The sequence below is a fragment of the Diceros bicornis genome, chromosome 1 (genome assembly GCF_020826845.1).
Source record: "Diceros bicornis minor isolate mBicDic1 chromosome 1, mDicBic1.mat.cur, whole genome shotgun sequence".
NCBI classification, from domain to species: Eukaryota; Metazoa; Chordata; class Mammalia; order Perissodactyla; family Rhinocerotidae; genus Diceros; species Diceros bicornis.
The window spans coordinates 76,831,725-76,855,378 of record NC_080740.1 but is presented as its reverse complement, the minus strand read 5'-3'; the positions used below and the strand labels follow the sequence as shown (position 1 = coordinate 76,855,378).

The 23,654-nt window shown below is 38.2% G+C and overlaps 1 protein-coding gene across 4 annotated transcripts in view; it reads left to right on the top strand.

Annotated features, from left to right (window-relative positions):
- Positions 1-541: 541 nt before the first annotated feature.
- GABRB2 (gamma-aminobutyric acid type A receptor subunit beta2) overlaps positions 542-23,654 on the top strand; it is a 244,604-nt gene continuing 221,491 nt past the window's right edge. Inside the window, exons 1-4 of one of the 4 annotated variants that reach the window (XM_058545415.1) lie at positions 542-780; positions 1,842-2,070; positions 2,230-2,321; positions 3,323-3,390. In XM_058545415.1, the coding sequence (XP_058401398.1) occupies positions 1,994-2,070; positions 2,230-2,321; positions 3,323-3,390 (237 nt within the window). In that variant the 5' untranslated portion in view covers positions 542-780; positions 1,842-1,993. Of the gene's footprint in view, positions 781-1,051; positions 1,188-1,841; positions 2,071-2,229; positions 2,322-3,322; positions 3,391-23,654 lie in introns of those variants that run through there. The other 3 variants (XM_058545398.1, XM_058545407.1, XM_058545389.1) reach the window with 3 other exon arrangements.

Sequence of the window (23,654 nt, the reverse complement as noted above, 5' to 3'; positions counted from 1 at the left end):
GCGCCAGTTTCTAAATCCATCATACGGGAAAACTGAGGTCATAGCTAAACCTAGGATTGCTGTGAGAATTAATTAGTGCAGGACTCCTGGCACGTAGTAGGCGCTCAGTTAATGCTAACAATGATTAGGAGGAGGAGGAATTAGAAGTTAAGCTCTCGGGTCCAGAATGTCGGTTTGAGCTCTGACTTCTCCAGTTATTCACAGAGGAATGGGGGAAGGGGAGCGGGGCACCCACGCTACCTCCCTCCTCCGGGTTTCAAGATAAGCTGGGGAGTACCCCGAGTCATCCGCCCCGGTCTCGGGCTGCTTCAGACGGCCGCGAGCCCCCAGCCCCTCAGCACCTCCCTGCGCCCGCGGCACGTCTCTTCCCCTCGAGCTGAGGGAAGATTTCTTCCGTGAATTGAGTATCTCCCTCCCTCTCCAACCCCCCAAAGAGCTCGCTACCTCCTCCTGTCCCCGCGGCCGTGGCAAGCCCGGCCGAGCCTCGGGCAGGAGGGAAGGAGGCAGCCTCGGGGTGTGCGAGTCCTTCCCGGCCGCGGGAAACATAGAGGGGACGAGGTGGCGCGAAGAGAGAGAGAACGCAGTGTCCCCGGGCGGCCGCTGGCTCCCTTCCTCATTTTGCCTGCCTTTTCGGGACCGCTTTGGCTTTTCGCATCCCGAATCACAGCCCCTGAATAGCCAGGTGTCCCTACCCACCACCCGCCCTCCCCGGCTAGGGCAGAGGGCCCGGGGGTGCCCGTTCCGCGCGGCCCGAGTGGCAGGAGAGCGCAGGCCGGCGAGGTAAGGAGGGCCGGGAGGGGGGGCGGGGGGAGTGAGCCTGCACGTGTGCGCTCGTGTGCGCGTGCTCTGAGGGGGCGTGGGGGGCCCGCCAGGCGCGTCCCACCGGCCACCTGCCCTTCCTGCACCTTGTCGCCGCCCAAGCTTTCTCACCCCCGCATCCCCTACGCCCCCATGTCCCATCACTCCCTCGTCCAAACCCCACCCTCCCTACTAATAATTTCCCAATGCAGAATCAGACCGAAACCCGGAGATAGCATTGCCTTTCTGCTCCCTCGCCCGCCCCCCGCCCCTGCTATAAATAATCCGGACTAGCGGGTCGGGCACGTCACACCGCGAGAAACCGGGACCCCGAGGTTTTCTTCTCTGGGAGTAGGGGGCAAATGGTGAGGAGAAGAAAGAAATCGCTCGTGAGTAGTGAAGAAAAGCTTGCTCCTCGACTCCTAGAAAAGACCAGGCATTATTTTATTCTTTTCTTTTTCTTTCTTCCTTTTTTATTTTTGGGTGTCTTTCTTATTCTCCACCCCCCCACCCCGCCCCAAATCCAACGGATTGCTCAGCACTCCTCCCATTGGTTTCTTCCCTCCCTCCCCCTTGGACTCCTACTCCCACCATCCGCTCCCCTCCTCCACCGCTCAACCCCCACCTCCAGCACCTATCTCGCCCCAGACAGGGGATGCTATTTGCCAAGGAAATAAAGTTCAAACTACTCTCCCCCGTCTGCTTGCTGAGACCAGAAGTGGGCTCCCAGACACCCATCTTCCACTCGCACTCCACACTTGCTGTCCCCTAAATTCCTAATCTGGTTTTGCATATTTAAGAGCACGCACACACACACACACACACACACACACACACAACCTACAACCTGCGAGGTGCAAAACTGCCTCCTGCAACTGCCGAAACTTACCAGACGCTCTAGCTTAACGAAAGGACAACAAAAATTTTACCCTGGGTGCTCCTGTAGGGTGACTTTTCTATATTATTCAAATATGTATATGTTATACATATATATGTCCTTCCTTTTTCCCCTTTAATTTTTTTTTTTTTTTTCCCTGAACAAGAAAATCTGCTCGGTCCCAAGCAGCCGCCGCTGCCCCTTTGATGTTTTGGTACGCCGTGCGCATGCGCCTCACATTAGAATTACTGCACTGGGCAGACTAAGTTGGATCTCCTCTCTTCAGTGAAACCCTCAATCCCATCAAAAACTAAAGGGATGTGGAGAGTTCGGAAAAAGGGCTACTTTGGGATTTGGTCGTTCCCCTTAATAATCGCCGCTGTCTGTGCGCAGAGGTAAGTGTGCCCAGCGTTTCTCTTTTCCGTTTCTCACTTTGAAGGGCTCTGTCTGCATACCTCTGTGAGCAGGGATCTGTAGTGAGGATCAGATAGAGCCTGAAGACGCTGTGCCTGCTGCCTTACTGATGCCTGTTTATTGTCTTTTTTTTTCTTTAGTGTCAATGACCCTAGTAATATGTCGCTGGTTAAAGAGACGGTGGATAGACTCCTGAAAGGCTATGACATTCGTTTGAGACCAGATTTTGGAGGTAATGGAGTTGCCTTGGAAATAAGAAACAGTCCAGCTATAGCCTAAGCTGTCTTTTGAGCTTTGTGCGCGCTGTCTTCCCTTTTCCTCATTGTGGGTGCTTGTGGTGTACTGAGTGTGTCTCTGTGTTACCCGACCGAGAAACTGATCCAAACTTAAGCTGCTTTGTTACTATCCAGCACTTGATCATTTTTCAGTGAGACCCTCTTAGCGTGTATTGGTGACCGCTGTCCTTCAGCTTCGCTGTTTAAATCCTTTGCTTCACTGTCTTTGATTCCTTGAGATACAAACCTCTTAAGTTTAGTTAATGGTGTGTCCAGAGAACCTGGCTTACTGAAGGCCATCATGAACATTTTTGAGGACAAGCTGTGTAGACAATTGTTTGAAAAGTGGCATTAACCCTTTGTGCCCGCCTACTTTGGAAGAGTTCCGGCCATGGTTTAAAGTGGCTGGTATCAGGATATTATCCAGTCGTGGAAGCCTCCCTGCACGGGCCAGTGAAGGGAGGGAGCCTGGGGGGCTTGCAGGATAGGGAGGTTAGGGGGGAGAAGAGCCAGGGACTTCTCGATGCAGCCTTAGATATGCTGATACATCCATTTAATTTTGCCTCAGACTCTAAGAAAGCTCAAAGAGTTAAAATCTGCACACAGAAGGGGGTGGTGGGAAAGAATGAGGAGGAGGGGGTTTCAGTGCAGTATACAAAATTCCCTTGGGGTAGAAGGATTCCTGTGCTTTTGTGAGTTGTATGTATTCTCCTGCTGAGACATCTGCATATGTAGACAGAGCTGGAATCCCTCACTCATCCGGACACGTGTGTGCATATTCAATAGAGCATTTCCCAGAGGAGGGCCTGCCACCTTTATAAAAAGGAGCAGGGAATTGGAGAATTTGAGGGTGAGCAGTGGGGAGGGATTTGGGGCAGTGTCCCATTACCGGGGACAACTCTTGCTAAGAATGAATGAAGTTCTGAGAAATCACGTGGCTGACCATCTTGGTTTGCAGGTCCCCCAGTGGCCGTGGGAATGAATATTGACATTGCCAGCATTGATATGGTTTCCGAAGTCAATATGGTGAGTATTGAGGTTTGTGGTTGTGTCTCCACAGACCTTCACTGGGGCACAGGGAGGAGGAAGGAGCCAGGCGGTGGAGGTGGAGTGTGTGTGAGTAGTGTATGAAGTGGAGATGAGGGCAGGGGATTTTGCTTTGGAACCCACTGTGTTTTGAGGTTTCAGAGCTGGCTCTTATCTGGTCTGCAAAGATTTTTCCAACCTGGTTCTGATACTTGGGACTTGGCATAGATCTTGTAAAACGTGTCACATATTCACATGCAAAACGCAGCCACAAGCATGAGACCCCTTGCAGAAGCCACATTTCCTAAGGTTCAATGGGAAACTGGGTTCATCAAGTGATTTTCTGGGTTTGGGGTGGGGTCAGAGGAAAAGGGGTGGTTTTGATTTGACATTTCACAGAGAATATAACCTGCAAACTAAACTGTAGCCAAGAGACTGAATAAATGTCCCTGGGATACTGACATCCACTTGTTGCTTCCAGAGATGGCCTCTTTACAGCTGATGGCAAGAACCCCCATCCCCCATCCCCCATCCCGCCAATTGTTCGCAGCCTCTTTTAACCCCTCCTGCCCACTAAAATAAATAAAATAAAAATTAGCCACCCTGTTTTCAAAAGGCAGACTCAGACCCGTGTGTCTCCAGTCACTTCTGCAACGTTATTCGCCATGTGTCCCAAGCATGTACAGCTTATGGGCAGCAGCACTCCTTAGTGGCTACCTCTTTGGACTGGGGGCAAGTGCTAAGAGAAAAAGCCTCTGTTTTCCGACTGGGGAAACACTTGTGGGGGGTTTGCTTCATGCAGGAGCGCCCCCTGCTGCCCATGCTGGGGCACTACAGACACAAGACAATGACAAGTGTCTCAGATACCCCCACTTACTTGGGCCATTTCTCCAGTGACTTTTCTAACCCTGTGTTTTTGAAGTTTTTCCCTTTGGAAAAGGCCCTCTAGAAAGGCACATCTGAATGTAAGATGCCAGTGTTACTTTCAATCCAGATAGCACACAGCACATTTCAAGATTGTGTTATGGCGTGGTTCTGCCTAGAAATGTAACCCACTATTAAAGAAGAGGGTGTAGTGTGTAAGGTTTTATGCAAAACTCTTCTAAGCCAGCCATCAGGACACAAATTTAGGTAAAAAGGAAGCTCAAATAAGCAGCCTAGTCCCTATACACTGTCCAAAGGTAGGTGATAATCCTGAGATATAGCAAGATTATGAAACATCTTATGACTACTCCAGGGAATATTGAACTCTTTCAGTATCTTTTAATGACATGTATTTTCTTATATTCTAATTATTGGGAAAGTTTTTATCATATAGGATATAAACAGACAAAAGACAATACTGAATGATTTAGAAGCACAGATTTCCCATACATTATGAAAGTTCCATGTGTGGGTAGAGAATATTTATTTTTTGGGAAAATATTGAATTTCTCAGATATGCAAATATTCACTTTTATGGGATTTTAGAGGTCTTTCATCAGTTTATATTTTGAGTTTTACCATAAAAATAAAAAATGTCCTAATGTGGGTACCTCCTATGTCCCAAGTACTTGAATCTAAATTGCGTTGCTAAAAACAAAGGAATAGAGAAGTCAAGTGTGGTTCTGTGTGTCCTACATGGGGTTGAATTAAACTCCTCTCTTTTGCATTTTGATTTATTTATGCTCTTTTTTCCTCCCAAGTTTTATTTTACCATTTCCCTCTGTAGAGGATCACAAACTTTTTTCTTTGAGGAAAAATTAAGAAATATTTAGAATCCAAAGAGATGATGCGATGATAAGTTGCTGCAATAGGTTAGTTAAGAACTTGGATGTACTATATCCTAAAATTGTTTCGAGTAGTAGAGTTTTTTTTTTTTTTTTTTTTTTGCCTCCTTAAATTTTGTTCATTTTTTACCTGCGTGCTGCATTTTGGAGAGGTAGCTGAGCTGGACACAGTGCCAAGACCGGCTAGTCAAAATACAGACCCAGCTAAGGCGAGGTGTCATCTCTTAAGGCTATTTACTGTTGCTGAAAAGTCATGGGATGTTGAAAGTGCAAAAACAAATGTCAGGTTGTAAATAGGACAGTATTGCAGCATTAATGATTAGAACCTAAAAATTCCATGCCGGTTTCCTTTCTTAGCCTACTGCTAACACATGTGGACTTGTCCAGACACATTTTTACTTGTTGAAAAATTAACACTTATTTCAGCTAGCAATCACAGTGACTTTAATCTTTCAAAAAAATTTTGTGATGTATATTGTTATTTTGTTTTAAATATGGTTATTTGATTTGAAGCAACAGATGAGAAATTCCATCATTGGTGTCTAAATAAAATAAGAAAATGTTTGTGGCATACTGCTCCTTATACAGGTCTAAAAGAGTTAGAATTTTTTGATCAGATTCAGTTCTGAAAGAATGGTTGATTATTTAAGTGAAATCTCAAAATTGATTAATACATGTGTTTCTGTTTCATTATCCTTTGTGACGTGCAACTTCTGGTAGTTGTAACTTTCTTTTTGTTGTAGCAAATCTTTTGAAGAATGATAGGCATCAGACCATTTAAACTGTCACTGACTCCTTAGTACTGAAAGGAAGAAGGCCTATGTCAATGTGGTGTTCCTGGTAAATGACAATGAGAGAAAGACTCTGAACTGAGTCAGGAGTCTTGAATGCTAGTTCTGCTTCTGCTGCTTGGTCATCCTGAGGGAATTCACAGCCAAACTGGGCTCAATTTCCTCACTGGTTAAAGGAGGAGAATAGTCCCATTTTACCGATGTCACGTGACTACCAGAATTAATAAAATGATATATGTGAAAGTATTGATGTTTTATGAACATATCTTAGTGTAGAAGACTGAGTATCAGGCTAGCACTCAAGAGACCCAGTGTCCACTCCAGCTGCTGCCCTAAGTGTACTTGGATCAGTAATTTACATCACTAGGTCTCAGTTTCCTTATGTTTGAAATGCAAGAGGACATGTTAAGTTGATTTCCAACTCAAAGTTACATGTGTGTCTTGTTTGGTTTGTTGTAATAGCTCCATTGGGTACAAAGAAATTCCAGGAAAACTTGGAAATCCAGTATACCCGTAAGGAAAATGCAGAACTCCTAAATAGCGTGCTGTTGTGAGTTCTTAGGAAGGTGATGATGGTATCTGGGCTATGTGGTTCAGGTGGCTGTTGACCCAATGGAAGATCTTTGGAAGAACGTGATCTCAATTAGAATGCTCCTGAGCAGAAAGCTTGGCTTTAGAATGAAATATTTTTAGATGTCTTGGTTAAATTGGCAAGAATCTTTTTGTTAAGATTCTTTGATGAAAAGTACATTTTAAGATCCAAAATTGGCTGTGAGGATTATGAACCGAAATAGCTTTCTCTTCATTTAAAGCAGATTCTCCTCCCTCTTGAAACAAAACATTTGCCAACCAAAGAGTGAAGCAATATTTCACTTTTGAGGAAAGAGTTCTAGTAAACACATAACACAAATTACCTTTTTATGGAATGGCGAATGGAGAAAAGTGCTGCCTTTTTTTTTTAAACAGATGTTTTCTTGCATCACCAGCTGCACACTTGAAAATTCAATTCAACACAAATGCGTATTTAGCGGCTACTATGATTCGGCCATGTGTTAGGCCTTGGGGACAGAGTACTGAACAAGACCGCCTTGTCCCCTGACCTCATGTAATTTAGTATCTAGGTATTCACTGTTCTTCATTATACTGCAGACTCCTGCTGTACTTATGCTTAGCATAAGTCTTATCTTTTCCCTAAAACTTTTTCTGAGCAGCCAGTTGAGTACCCAGTGGTCTGTATCTCCCATGGCTTCCTTTGTCACTTGTTGATTTCACCACTCGTTTGTTATTTGGTATTTCAAATTGCCTTATGTGTTACATATTTATTCTGTCTTCCTAATTCATGTTTATAAAATCATATAGACAAGGTTATGATATCTTTCCCCATGTGGTTTTTCTCTATATATGATGGTAGTTAGGTATTTGACTCCTGGCGAATGCCACAAATTTTGAGTGAACTGTTTGTTTTCATAGCAGTAATCTGTTATTACTCGCTAGATACTGTACCATATATGTGGAGAAGTAGAGCATAGAATCATAGGCCTCAAATTCAAGGCATTCACTGTTTAAATCAGCCAGTGCAGAAAGAATCACTATGTAGGATCCTAAGTGCTTTGGAAGAGGAAATACACAGGGCGCATTGAGAGTACGGAATACTGAGGTATTACATGGAAATTAATAGGTGAAGATAGTAGTCAGAGGTATGTGGATAGGTGTTCCAAGCAGAAAGAATGGCGTATAGGAGAATAAGGCACAGGAAAAATAAGTGGGGTTAGAGATTTGCAAATAGCTTAAAATAGCTGGGAGTGGGAATAGGATTGGGAGCGAGGTGGTGATAAGAGTTGGTATTGAGGTCGTAGGTGGTGGTCAGTTAGGAAGAGCATTTTTGTGGCTTGCTGAAGAGTTTAAATTTTGTTCTGAAGGCTGCAGGGACCCATGAAGGGATGTCAATAGGAGAATCACATGAATAGATTCACACTTCAGGAAGATGCTTCTGAAGTGTGGAGGGTGGAGTGAGACCTAAGGTTGGGAGATGAGATGAAAACCCACTGCAAAAATCCAGGGAGGACTGATGAATTAAGACAGGAATGTAAAGGAGAAGATATAAAATCAGGACATTTACAAGGTAGAAGTGACAGTACTTGGAGAATCCTAAGTTTCTGATGGTGTCATTTATTGTCCTTTGTTGCTGTTGAGGTCAGGGGGTGGGATGAGGCATGTGGGCAGACAATGAGTTCCATTTGGGACATGTTGACTTTTCTATACACATGGCATCTCCAAATGGAGATAAGCAGTAGGCGAGTAGAAAATATAGGTCTAGAGCTGAGTAAGAAGTCATGACTGGAGAGATGAACTTGGACATCGTCAGCATATCAGTGGTACTTATAACTGTATGAATGGATAAGATTAAAAAGGGAAAGTGAGAAGACAGCTAAAAATGGCAATCTGGTGAGCACATAATTTAAGTGGTGGAACACTGGAAAGGAGTCCACAAAGATGAATAAGTAGCTAAGCAGCAGAGAGATAGTAGGAGAACCTGCAGATAATAATGTTCTCAAAGCTGAGGCACAAGAGAGTTTAAAAAAGAAGGAAAGGGTCAGCTGCCACCAGGGTCAATTGCAATAAGTCTGAGACTTGTCTCCCAGTAGAGTAACAGTAGCTCATTGGTAAAATGTAGCAAGAGGAGTTTTAATGGTTGAAGACTATACTTTTGAAAAATTTGGATCTGAAGTGAAGTGGGGAGAGGGCAATTGCTAAAAGGAGCCATATATAATTTGGAGAAGTATCCTTTAGAAGGGAGTTAGGTTGCAGATACGTAGTGGGAGGTAGGGTGGCAGGACAGGAAACTACAGACCTGCTTAATTAAAGGCCTTTACATTCTCTGTGATGTGGGAGACAATTTCTGTTGAGATTAGAGGAGGTTAAATTGGCTGCTGTGGAGAATGGGTAAGTGAGGTTACTCAGGACACATAAAAGGATATCCAGGAAGCATGAAGCATGGTGAAGGGAGTGTGACCACAGGCAGGCTTAATTCTAAACAAATTATCCTTAGAAGCTCTCCTTCTCGATTTTAGCAAGCTGTTATGTTCTTTCCTTCTTTTCCTTCTGTTTTCTCTGTCCTCCTCCTCTTGTATAGTGCTCAACATTTTCCATCTTCATCATAACACTAATATTATGAAATAATTATAGCTACTGCTTATTGAGTCCTTAACTTGTGTGGGTGTTGTGTTGATGTGCATCTCATCCAATCCTTCTATAAAAACAGTGAGATGACCACTATCAACCTATTTAGAAAAGTAGAACCTGAGGCCAGGGAGGTTAAGTGACTTGATCAACGTCACATAGCTAGCAATGACTAAGTTCACATCCTTCAATCTTAGCCATCAGTTATACTGCATTTTAAATGTAGAAGGGCTCATTTAAAAAATTCATTTCCATTCCTTGAGGACCCTGTTTTGGTGTAGTTGTTGTTTGTTTTTATTCTTGTTTTTTTGGAAACAGTGGGTGGATCAGATAAACTAATCCTTCATAAGATGTTACTGTTACTCCTCACCCTCTCCACAGTGAAAAAAAATCTTAATTTCATTAAAATGATTTTTTCAAGTAGATACTTTATTCAGTGCATATTAAATGTAAGATGTGGTCCCCATCCTTGAGAAATTTATATTACATTTATTGTACATATATTACATTTATTCATATTACATTTATTGAGCACAATTTAAACCAAGCAATGAAGGAAGATTTAGATAAGCTCTTGAAGAGTTGAGGTTATTGCTTGTGTCATAATTTATTTCATTATGAATGGGTGCTGTTTAGCTTGTCTAATAATTTTCCTATTGCTCCAGCAGAATCTGTCAGAGAACCATTAAGGCCAATCATTGTCAGGAAATCTTGTCTGGTTTATGTTCAAGAACTGCAGACTGTCTCAGTGGTTTTAGGCTGTGCACAGGCACTGTGCGAAAAGACCACCCCCTTTCGCTTTTTTTCTTTTATTACCAAGACCTCAGTTTCCACTGAACTTCTTTCCATCAAGAACACATTTTTGTGATTTCTGATAAATTGCTCCTGCAAATAATTCTCTTAAAGGTGGTTGAGTTTATTTCTTCTCTTTCCCTATCTTTCCTTCCTCCATCCTACATAATATAAATGAGACTTATTATAAAGATTATGTCTCTAGAAGACTTACTCATCTATTTTAAAACACCTATGCCACTTGATATTGACAGTTTATAGATGTATTTCTCTTGATTGACTCTTAGGGCAAATCCTTTGCTATTGCTTTGTGGGTACCCTGAACAGTGCACTTGCTTGACTGTGGTATGAAACAAAGATCTGACTATGGGCTTACTCTGCAAGAGAGGGCGGCCGAGGGAAGTATCTCAAGTTTCGTATTTTAGAAGTGCGTCACGTGTGCTTCAGTGCCCTCCACCACCCCCGAAAAAATGGTCATGGAATTCCTATAAGAATGTAAATCAGAGTAACTGCTTTTCTTCACTTTAGGGGTAGGGGTTTAATCTTAGGAGAGGGCACTGACAATGTTTTGTAAGCACTCTGTAGCAATGTTTCCTAACCTCAGCACTATTGGCATCTTGGGGCAGATAGTTCTGTGTTGTGAGGAGGCTGTCATGTGTATTTTAAGATGTTTAAGAGCATCCCTGGCCTCTACCTACTGGCTGCCAGAGGTACCCATGCAGTTCTGAAAACCAAAAATGTCTCTGAAAATTGCCAAATGTGTCCTCGAGGGTGAAATTGTCCCCAGGTGAGAACCACTGGTGTAACGAATGGTGTTGTGCTTTTGTCTCCAAGCAACTAGAGAAAAGGAGATTTTCTGATTGAGTAATGGATTTCGTGCTTAATTGCCATTTTCGTTTATGTTTGTGGTACATTGTGACAAAACAAATTTTAAAATACCAACAAACATCAAAGGCAAAAATTATCCACATCCCCATCACTTCATTAAGACTGTGTTTTAATTTGCCTATATTACCTTCTAGTTCTTGTCTATTTGATTATTCATATTTTACACATTGCACTTGGTTATTTTGCAGAGAGAATTTTATAGTCTACATTTTTACTTGAGAGACCATGAATATTTTTATGGTTTTATGCTTTCATTAAAAAAATACACACTTCTAAACTGGTGTGTATTTTTCCATCCCTTTCCTGTGATCTTACAAACGTATGGGTATATTGACATTTTCTTTTTTATTCATTCTGTGTTTTTTTGAAAAAAGGATTTTAAAATACATTTTATAGATTATTAGTCACAATGCTAGCTGTAGATTATTTGAAAATAAACATATTATTTACTTTTACTTATGCACTATTAACAATAATATAAAAATCATATACAAAACAGAGAACTGGATTTAAATAGCATATAAGTGGAAAAATTTTTTAAAGTTTTATATATCAACTTGCCTCATGTTTACACAGTTACTCTTCACTCTGTTTCTATCCTGATATTACTCAGTTTTTCCAAAATCAATTTACATTTTGGGTGACATAAAAATACTTGAAAACAAATGGTTAAAAGAGGAATAAGAAGATGATTATGAGTTTTTAAAAGATACAAGCACAAGATTTGTAAGTTGCTTCTAGTTGTGGATTTTATTTGCAAAATATGCATTTTATTAAACAAGGAGAGAAGTAGGTTTGTATTATTCTGTCCCTGTTTAGATGGAAAAACATGGGGATGTCTTAGGTCACTGGCTCTTCCTGGTGCTCATTTTGTTAACATTCTATTGGCATTTTATTGCCAAGTCTTATTTTCCTTGTTCTATAATTTGGCACCTACTGCCCTCTTACCTGCCAAGAGGTCTTAACTTAGAAGTAATTGTCTGGGCAATTGAGGATAAAATAACTTCTGTCCTAACACAATAGCAACAATTACATTAATGAAGCTTTTAAGGTGAATCTACACGCATCTTAGAAAAGTGATAGATAAGTAAGCTATAAAGGAAGATCAGAGATTTCGTGGTGTGCAAATGCACGGACAGTGTCTGTGTCTATCCTCGGTGCCTAGCACAATGGCTGACGGTTAGTAGATGCTCAACAAATATGGATTGAACGGACTTGCTGAAGAGGTGGTTGAAGGACTGCAGTATATCGGGTGACCAGGAAGTATTTATTTATCAAGTGCTAACTTAACCAGCACTACGCCAGTTAGGCTGGATTGTGGAAGGATGTGAAATGGTTCTTACACAGGGGTGCCAAGGCTCTCTCTAGAGTTGAGAAGGCTCATTCTTATTACCTGAAGACTGAGGTGAGGGTTGGTGGAGAAAAGAGTGTTTCAGATGGTGGGAGAGGAGAGTGGTGTATCCCCCAGGTCGAGGAACCAAAATAAAAGGTTGAGAACCAAGTTTTGACAGTGATTCTCAGACTTTGCTGTGCAATAGAATCATCTGAGTCTAGTGTTAATATTAGTATTCTTAGAGCTCGTATCCAGAGTCTGATTCAGTAGGTCTGGGATGGGATTCAGGAATCTCCATGTTTGAAAACTCTACATGATTGATGCAGGTACTCTCTGAGGGGCACTGTTTGAGGAACACTAATTTTATAGTGAAGTTGTAAGCTAATGCAATCACTAATAAAGGAATTTGACAACTCACTGGTCTCTAGTTATAATATGGGTTTTTGTGATGATAAAGATCTAAGTGTTCAGAGTGGGTGGGATTTATAGAATAAGACTTCATGGAAGAGGGAGAGTTGAACTGAGCAAAAAGGATCACTGCAATGTGAATACACTGAAAATAAGAAGAACAGTCTTGTGAGAGAGTGTGATGGGGTAGACAGGATGAAGAAAGCCATTGCATGTTAGCAATAATAATATTGCAAAAATAAAAATTTAGAGTGCATATGACGATCTCACTTAATGCTCACAAAAATCCTATGAGCTAGGTAATAAAGTGTTATCATCCTCTTTTACAAAGGTAGAAACTAAGGACTAAAGGGATTATGTAATTTCTAAGGTTGCACAGCCAATATAAATGGATAGGAATGGTAGGGTGCATATGTAGGGTATGAATATGTAGGGTGAAGCTTAATTGTATAGGACCTTGGCAGCTGTGCAGAGGAGACATTGAAATTTCTTGGGTAGATGCTATGACATGATAAGAGAGTCTTAAGCATCTTCACAAAGAATAAAGTGGAAAGCTGGGGACCCTTACTAAGGGTAAGTATGAGCAAGTTGAAAACCATTTTCCAGCTCTGATTTTTATTTTTATAAAATACCCTTTGGAAACTCCACACTAATTTGATTGACACAAATGATGAAAATAATCATAATTCTATATTTAGAAAGGTTGGACAAAGTTTGTGAACTTGGGAGATGGATGAGCACTTAACACAGTGTTTGATATTATGAATAAATAAATAATAGTTGCATCAGTTATGTAGTTTTAAGATATCTGAAAATACTCTTTTTTTGGGTGAGGAAAATTAGCCCTGAGCTAACATCTGTTGCCAGTCCTCCTCTTTTTGCTGAAGAAGATTGGCCCTGGGCTAACATCCATGCCCATCTTCCTCTACTTTATATGTGGGACACCTGCCACAGCATGGCTTGATAAGCGGTGCGTAGGTCTGCGCTTAGGATCCTAACCTGTGAACCCTGGGCTGCTCATGTGGAGCCCGTGAACTTAACCACTATGCCACCGGGCCGGCCTCATACTTTAATATATATTTTAGGATAGTATGATTAGGGTGTTCCTTCCTTGTTTAGAAAGATAGCTATTTGGTTGGTGGTTAGTGGTAGTGTTACACATTTACATGGAAGGAAAACGCCACTGAAATACCTTCTTACAAATTATTTATGGCTGCCTAATTATAATTCTTGAAGTATGTGCTTAAACTTAAGGTCTCAGTGATTAAGGATCTTGAGATTGCTCCACTAAAGATCAGTAATTTAGTGCCTAATTAGTGCAAGATGATTGAATCAAAATTTTAAAAAATGTTTACTTCCTGACTTTTACATGACTCTTTTAATTAAATAGGTGGTCTCTAAAAGTCACTTTTTACTCTGCTATTTTATTTTAGATGGAAATGACAGTTGCATCATGAAAATTGAATTTCAGTCTACTTGACTTGCTCAATAATGCATATTTATCTATGCACTAACCTGTAATGTACATTATCAAACATATCCAAAATAGAAATTAAACGAGGATTTGATAAAAATGTACATAAACAAGTTATAATATTTTTATCTCATACTCACCTTGACACTAGTTTAGAGTTTTGCATTTCCTGTGAAAATAAGAATGCAGAAATAATAATGGAAAATTAGTCTGTTTTATTCTGCGTGTTATTCTGCTAATAGGAAATATTGGATGGTAGGGCTTATAATATAGATAATTCAAGGTGACTGCTGTTTTCTCTGGAAACAGTCCCGTTTACTCCTACCTTGCAACTTCTAAAGCATCAACATAGAAAAAGTAATGTTTTAGAGAGGGTGCTGTTCCTCCCTTCCAGGAGGGAGCGTTTGTTTTGAAATAGTTATTGAATCTTCCTACTTCTTAGGACTACAAGTTAACTGGATTGACACAGGACTTTCTAATCAGACAGCTGGCTTTTAAACAAATATACAAAGATCATCTTTAAAAATTGTCAGTTTTTGTGAGAGTGTTGATGTTTCATCGACTGTAGATTTTTCAAGAAACAGTTTTTAACATTAACCTTAAATGAAATGATTTATAAGCCATTCTAAAGAATATCCTAAAATAAGAAGCAGAGATGTGAAAGAGTTTTAAATATAAGTGAGTATATGCCAATTATTAGGTTGTAAAATATAAGCAACATTGTATGTACTTAAGCCACAATGCTCCAAAAAATGAAATTTAAGACTTTCTCTTTATTTTTCTTGACCTACAAAGAAACTTCCAGACTTATTTTGTGAATACATATTTCTGTTTCTTTTGCCAAATGAGCATTTGAGTTAGTAGACAAGACCTCTTAAAGTGGTCTCTGATCAATCAGTTCTGTAAATCACTCCTCTTTCAAGCACTGTTAAGCCAGCACTCTCTTTCAACACTGGTGGGGCTGATCTGCTAGGCTGTGTAAATTTGCCTCTGGCTTATGTGTTGGAAGAATGTTCATAAGAGTTCACTTCAATAACATTAATATGCCTGTGTGGCTAACCATTTTTTAAACAGAATTCGTTAGAGAATGATATCTTTGTTATTTTAAAAATCATAATATCTTAAGTACTTGCCAACTTTACGGATGAAACATCTGTAGAAAATTATAGACCACGTGAAAAGCAAAGAGTTTCCTTATTTCCTTCAGATTTTTTGGATGCTTTACTTTAGACTTTGGGTTTTGGAGGCCAAGTTCTGTTCTATAAGAAATCTGAATAAAATCATTTGCCAGTTGCTTTTTTAACATCACAAAGTAATATTTTCTGGTGAATATATTATTCTCTGGTTATTCGGGAAGATTAACTATTATTTTAATATCTTAATTGCACATTTTCTAAGAGACCATAGAACTTTTCCTATCTATTTAATGAGCCAGCTTTGAGAACCACCTTATAAAATGGCTTTATCTTTTTATTTTACCAAACTGACTGTGATCATCATCACCAGGTAGACCACTTAAGTGGAAATTTGTTGTAATGGAACTTTCTTTATTTGGAATGCTTTAGTCAACGTGGCAAATGTTGTAAATGTGCCTGGTTATAAAATTTCCCAGATTTGGACAAAATACCTCTTAATTGTTTACACTCTTATTTAAAAAGATAGCCACAATCCTGGAACTCTGTATTTCTCATTTTGTTGTTGTTGTTTTAATGCATAGTGCAATCATGGCCAGAACGAAACCTGATTAAATCAAATGCTACTTATGCTGTTGGGCTTTAAAGAGAGAGAGAGAGAGACAAAGATAGAGCCAGAGAGGGAGATGAGAGGGATAGACATATGTCATCCTGTCCTTGAGGAGTTTGTAATGTGTCTTCAACAGTTGAGAAATAGCAGAAGGCCTTTTTTACATAGTAGCTGGGTTTTGTTTAGTATAAATGAATATTATATAAAATATGCAACAAGGATTTGCTACGTAAGAATGTGTATATAATCGGGGACTGTCCTTTTGAATTTACATGGTATGGAATCAAAAATATCAAAGTACATGTGGATTCTCTTTGTTCTTTTCAGCATTTGATAGTTTATAAACAAATATTTTAATTAAAAAGGGTCATTGAAAAACAGGATTTGAAAAATTGCGTTATGCCTTTGACATATAACGGGGGTCTATTTTATTCTGACTAATAACACTACTAAAATTACTACCATTTATTGAGAAACTTCTATGAAATGAATTGTAATTTTTTGATGATTTCACATTAAATTCTCAAAAACTCTATGAAATAAGAAGTATTATCACATTTTACAGATGGATTAACTGAGAGAAGATTTCTATGAGTTAGAACCTATTAGGACCAAGACAATACAGCCCTCCTTTATTTCACAGCTAGAAAGTGCTGCAACTGGAATTTGAGCCTGTATTGTCCTCTATTCAATTTATTTTGTGTTTTTCTCAAAGGAAGGGGGAGTTGAAAAGATTGAATGGCCCCACCTCCCTCATTATCTCCCAGAATGATTGTTAATAGTCCACATTCCAGCCTCCCAGTGACTTTTGGGAAATTTACAAAAAGCAAACAAATAGAACATAAAGAATAAAATCTGTAATATACAAAAATAGTCTAAGCCGTTTAGAGATTCATTAAAATAGTAATTATCACTGTTTTGGCACGATTAGAGTTTGTGGATAAATTGAAGATTATGATTTACTTTTTTCTTGGTTGTTATAAATCATCTTTCATCACTGGGGAATGAGTTCAATTCTTATTTTTTTTTTTTGAAAGCATATATAATGCACTTTACTTTGTTTTATTTTTTTTTTAATTTCAGGTGTACATCATTATACTTCTATTTCTGCATCAATTACATTATGTTCACCACCCAAATACTAATTACAGTCCATCGCCACACACATGTGCCTAATCATCCCTTTCGCCCTGCTCCCTCCCCCCTTATCCTCTGGTAACCACCAATCCAATCTTTGTCTCTGTGCATTTATTTGTTGTTGTTTTTATCTTCTACTTATGAGTGAGATCATACCGTATTTGACCTTCTCCCTCTGACTTATTTTGCTTAGCATAATACCCTCAAGGTCCATCCATGGTGTCACAAATGGCTGGATTTCATCGTTTCTTATGGCTGAGTAGTATTCCATTGTGTATATATACCAAATCTTCTTTATCCATTCGTCCCTTGGTGGGCACTTAGGTTGCTTCCAATTCTTCACTATTGTGAATAACGCTGCAGTGAACACAGGGGTGCATGCATCTTTATACGTTGGTGTTTTCATGTTCTTTGGATAAATACCCAGCAGTGGAATAGCTGGATCTCAAAACAAAAGTCTGCCCTGAAAAAAAGTATATAATCCTGAGAATTAAGAACAAAATTAGATTTTGATTCAATTTGATGAGAGACTTTTAGAACCAGGAACATATCAGCCCTTCATATCTTACTTGTTATTTTAATGAGGTGCTACATATCTCAGACTACTCAGTAAAATGATGATTAACATTTGTGTGAAATAATAACTGTGATGTATTTCAAGGTCAATCCAAAAGACTTCAGTGAATAAATTTGCTTTCCTCAATGTTGGGAAAAATATGTGGCTTAAACAAAATGTTTCTAATCTCTTTTCTTTTTTTTCTACTTTATCAAATATACCACTGAGTTGATAAAAATTAAGAATAAAATTAGGTCAAGTATGTCATATGTATCTAAAAACAATGTATATGAATATGAATATATGATTATATATAATTTTAAAATGATTACTAAGTTCTGTATGTCTTTGAAAGCAAGCAATCCTTGGACTAAAATATGCTATTGCATTTTTTTAGAGATTATTTCTATAGTTATTGTGAAAATGTCGGTATTTATATCAAAAGCAGGGGCTGGGAAGTTCTGGATTTGTCAGTGATGATAAAACCTTGTACAGGGGCCAGCCCTGTGGTGTAGTGGTCAAGTGCACCCACTCCGCTGCTGGCGGCCCGGGTTCGGATCCCCGGGTGCGCACTGATGCATGGCTTGTCAGGCCTTGCTGTGGCGGTGTCCCATATAAAGTGGAGGAAGATGGGCACAGATGTTAGCCCAGTGCCGGTCTTCCTCAGCAAAAAGAGGAAGATTGGCATGGGTGTTAGCTCAGGGCTGATCTTCCTCACACACAAACACAAAAAAAACCTTGTACAAATTTCTGAAATTCTGGTCCAGAGCTTCTATATTTGAAAATGAAGGAAAATAAATGAAAGATTTAAGGTAACTTGCAGCTGTTTGTTATGTTTGCTTTGTAAAGCAGGTAAATTTATCTGTCTTATAATTTTCTTATGAGTTTGCAATTTTTTAATCTGAATTGTTTTTATTACTTATTTCTGTCCATTGTAGAAAAATCAGTAATATAGTAAACTATAATGAAAAGTGAAGGTCTCTATTAATGCCATCACCCAGAAGTAAATATTGTTAGTTAACGATTGTTAAACCTCAAGACTTTTTGGGAATTCACATGCAGGCACATGAAATAGAATCAGATAATATTATAAATTATATTTTATAATATGATTTCTGCACTTAAAATTTTGTGCACATCTTTTGATGCCATGTAAAATTCTTCTACAACATAATATCCAGTGGTTGCATAGAATTTCATTGTATGGCTGCACTATATTTATGAAATCAATCCTCTGTTGATGGACATTATGATAATTTTGGAGATTTTTACTATTATGAATTAAACTATGTTAAACAGTTCGGTGTATTCATATTTGATGCAATTGTAAAATTATTTCCTCTGGTAAATTCTTAGAAGTGAGATTATTGGAACCCAGAGCATGTATATTTTAGATATTGATACATATTACAAAGCTATGCTTCTTTTTAAAGAAGTGCTAATTTATATTCACACCACCAGTGTGTGAGAGTTCCATTTGCACACACAGATCAGTCCTGGATATCTCCTGTAGTATGTTCATTCCACTTTTGCTAATCTATTAGGTGAAATTGGTAATTTCCTTGATTAATCAAAATTTTTATTTCCAGGTAACTATCTCAAATACCTTTTTGTGTTTATAGGCCATTTGTATTTTTCTTTCTGAATTGCCTTTTCATGACATTTATTGTTTTTTTTTTTCTATTGGAGGATTCATTTTTTTCTTACTGATTTCTTGGAGCTTCTTGTATATTAAGGCTATTAACCCTTTGTCATATATTGCAAACATAGTTCCTTGTGTAATAACCTTGTGAATAATATCTTTTGGTCTCCATAATATTTATATTTGTATGTACTAAAATATGTTATGGTTTTTGATCTTCGTTTTCAGACTGAAAAGTCTTGTCCACCTGAGATTAAAAACAAAATGTTCAAGTGATCTTTCAGTATTTTAGGTAATTTTTCACATAAATATTGAATCCATTTGAAATGTGTTTTAGAGTAAGTTCTGAAGCACAAATATAAATAGATAGGATAGACAGATATATAGATCGATAGATAGATAGATGCCACAATAATATTAAATGAAATAATCTGTCCTTTCCTAATGATTTGAAATGTTATCTTTATCATATAGGAAATCTCATATGTACTTAGATCTTTGCTTTTACTCTGTAATTTGCATCATTAATGTTTTTCTATATTTTTATGCCAGCAACATGTGGTTTTAATTATTCTAGCTTTAAATATCGAGACAAATCATTCCTACTGAGATATCGCCTCTTACCTGTTAGAATGACTATTATCAAAAAGACAAGTGATAACAAGTGGCAACGACGTGGAAAAAAGGAAACCCTGTACACTGTTGGTAGGAATTTAAATTGGTGCCGCCACAATAGAAAACAGTATGAGGGTTCCTCAAAAAATTAAAAATAGAACTACCATATGATCCAGCAATTCCACTTTCAGGTATTTACACAAAGAAAGTAAAACATTAACTCAAAAAAAAACGCACTCACATGTTCATTTCAGCATATTTACAATAGCCAAGATATGGAAACAACCTCAGTGTCCATCAGTGGATGAAAGGATACAGAAAATGTGCATATATATATAAAGTACATCTATATATGTAAAGTACAGCATGATGACTATAGTTAATAATACTGTATTGCATATTTGGAAGTTGCTAAGAGAGTAAATCTTAGAAGTTCTCACTACAAGAAAAACAAATTTTCTATGTGTTGTTATGGGTGTTAACTAGACTTATTGTGGTGATCATTTCACAATATATACAGATATCAAATCATCATGTTGTACACCTGATACTAATATAACGTTATATGTCAATTGTAACTCAAAAAAAGAGAGGAATCTCCCCTCATTATGTATATACTTAATTATACTCAACAATTATAAAATAGTTATGCTTTAACACAATCTTAAAATTTTGGTAATTTAAAAATGCTACTAGTATTTTGATTGTAATTGCGCTGAAATTTATTGAGGAATTTGGAAGGAAATTTACTTCTTAACAGTATTTGTTCTTCCTATTGAAGAACATACTGTGTCTTGCCATTTTTACATATTCTTTTATGTCCTTCTGTGAAGTTTTACTGCTTTCTCCATGTAAGTCTTGCAGATTTCTTGTTAAATTTATTACCATAGGCCTTACATAATTCTTGTGAAATTTATTCTTCAGTACTTTACAGTTTTTATGGTTATTGTGAAAGGGATTTTTATATCCAATGATTATTTTGATTCTTGTCCAAAAGAACCAATACCATATAACCATCCGAGAAGGGGTATCTTTTAATTTTACAACTCATTCCATTTCAGTTCATGCATGAGGTGTCTTGGGTGTCAGTAACATATTTGAAATGTATATGTAGAAACATTGTGCACTTTTTTGCAGTTTGTCATATTCCTAATCAATGCAAACATTTAAAAAATGATTGATTTCTTGCAATTTCAATCTTCTCCTACATAAGATTCATTTACTTGGCCTCATAGAACCAACATGAATTACCACTGAGGGCACAGTTTTAAAGATTCCTTCTATTCCTTTAACCTGATTGATTAAAGTTTAGATTTAAAGCAATAGTCTCTGCTTAACATATCCCATTTTTATCTTGCACATTATAAACCTTATGAAAATAAGAAAACATTTTGGATATAGTAAGCCAAATCATCATCATGTGCAACGTCTAAACTCTGGTGTCCATTACTTTAAGTAGGGGTGATTTAATTACAAATAATTGAAGAGCAGCTATTTCACGTTGAGAACAATTACAACCAGAGAAATAAAACAGTGTAACTGACACAATGTGTGTGAATATTGCCACAAATACCTGTTTCAGAGTGAAGATTTGGCTGAATTTATTACTAAATCTGATCATGACTTTTATCTACAGACTTAATCACCAGAGACTCAGAACCATAAAAGCTGTCCCATTATGGTAGTCTAAATTCATAATTGGTTTGACCATTTTAAATACATTGACTTGTCAGTCTGCTTTACTGAACAGTTTTAAGTATCGTGTAGAACACTTCAGCTAAGAATGGTTTAGTTGTGCATGAAGTCTGAGATTTCTAGAAAATTTCTCAATAAATGTTACAAAAGTTCAGAGAAAATATACCATATACATTTTAGAGGATTTAGTGACTCCTTAGTGGAATAGTAACTTTTGTGTTGGTTAAGTCAGATGTGACGTTGAGAAAAAGCAAAAGCTCAGAAGTTATAGGAGAAAAGGATTTCTATAAACTAGCCCAACATTGTCAATAGCATACAATATTTGGCTGTCACACACACATGGACACACACACACACGTACACACGTACGTATGTAATATAAAACTGAGTATGAAATGGTTATATTTTTCCTGTTTAAGTAAGACCTTATCACCCTCAGGTTGAATTATTTAATACTGGTAAACTTAAGTTAGATGCATTAATAGACTGGGATATGATGTGAAATAACAATGCCACATACATCAGTTTAAAAAGACTGTACATTCTTGGACAGGAAAATGTGCTGCCTGGAACTCAATATAAGCAAACTAAAACAAAGTGGAATTCTATGCTATTTTGTATGAGTTTACTGAATATACATTTTGCATGTAAAATGAAATGTCTATACTAGATGAATGTTTTTGTATTTAAGTATTGATATGCTACAATTCAATGAATTCAGACTTCTGATTGATGTATCAAGAGAGGCTTGGTCTTTTGACAACTGTGTCTTGGTTCTGTATATTTTTATAAAAAATAGATATAATACTATCATAGATAGAATACTTACTATAGCACAATTGAAAGGGAATTTGATTCTTAATGGACTATAGATTTACTTCCCCTTTTAAAAGATAATTATGAAATTTTATCTTCAAAGATATATTTTAGAATATTTTATTTATTTATTTATTTATTTATTTATTTATTTATTTAGTGAGGAAGATCGGCCCTGAGCTAACATCTGCCAATCCTCCTCTTTTTTTTTTTGCTGAGGAAGACTGGCCCTGAGCTAACATCCATGCCCATCTTCCTCTAGTTTATATGGGACGCCGCCACAGCATGGCTTGACAAGCGGTGTGTTGGTGCGCGCCCAGTATCCGTCCAAACCGGCGAACACCGGGCAGCCGCAGCGGAGCGTGCACACTTAACCGCTTGTGCCACCAGGCCGGCCCCTATTTTATTTTTTAAAGTAGATTTTAATGAGACATGCTTTTGATGATTGTGCTCATCTCTTTTCAGCTAGTGTTGGCCAAAAGATTATCGATATTCTAGGGGCCCGGCCCGGTGGTGCAAGCGGTTAAGTGTGCGCACTCCACTGTGGTGGCCCGGGGTTCGCCAGTTTGGATCCTGGGCACGCACCTACGCACAGCTTGTCAAGCCATGCTGTGGCGGCATCCCAGATAAACTGGAGGACGATGGGCATGGATGTTAGCCCAGTGCCAGTCTTCCTCAGCAAAAAGAGGAGGATTGGCAGATGTTAGCTCAGGGCTGATCTTCCTCACCAAAAAAAAAGAAAAAAAAAGATTATTGATATTCTAGAGCAGGAGTAAACCAAATATGGCTGGGTGCTTGTTTAAATAGATAAACATTTATTGGAACATACCCATGCCCATTTGGTTACATATTATCCATATCTGCTTTTTCACTATAAAGGCAGAGTTGAATGGTAACAGAGACCATATGACCTTCAAAGTCCAAAATATTTACTGTGGGATCATTACCGAAAAAAAGTTTTCTAACTTTTGTTTTAGAACAATAAATATATCATGAAATATAAAGTACTCTGGATATAAACTGATGGAAGATGTAGCATATGAAATTGCATATCATTACTTGGTTTTCTTGCTTATCTATCTGTTCGGACTTTACTTGAATGAGAGATGGTTCAAATTAAATAAGAATTTGTTGAAGGAGTGATTTCATGGAGAAATACATTTTTATCAGTTAATTAAGCTTATGAAAAGCATAAAAAGGAAAACATCTTTAGTATTAAAATTGGAATAATTATAGAAAATAATGTAAGACTCTTTGTCTCATATTAATTATTCTTAGATTTGCTGTTCATCTATCATAGCTAGTTTTAAAAAAGAGAGTGACAGGGACTGGCCTGGTGGCATAGTGGTCAAGTTCGCGTGCTCCGCTTCAGCAGCTGGGGGTTCACGGGTTCAGATTCCAGGTGTGAACCTACGCACCGCTCAT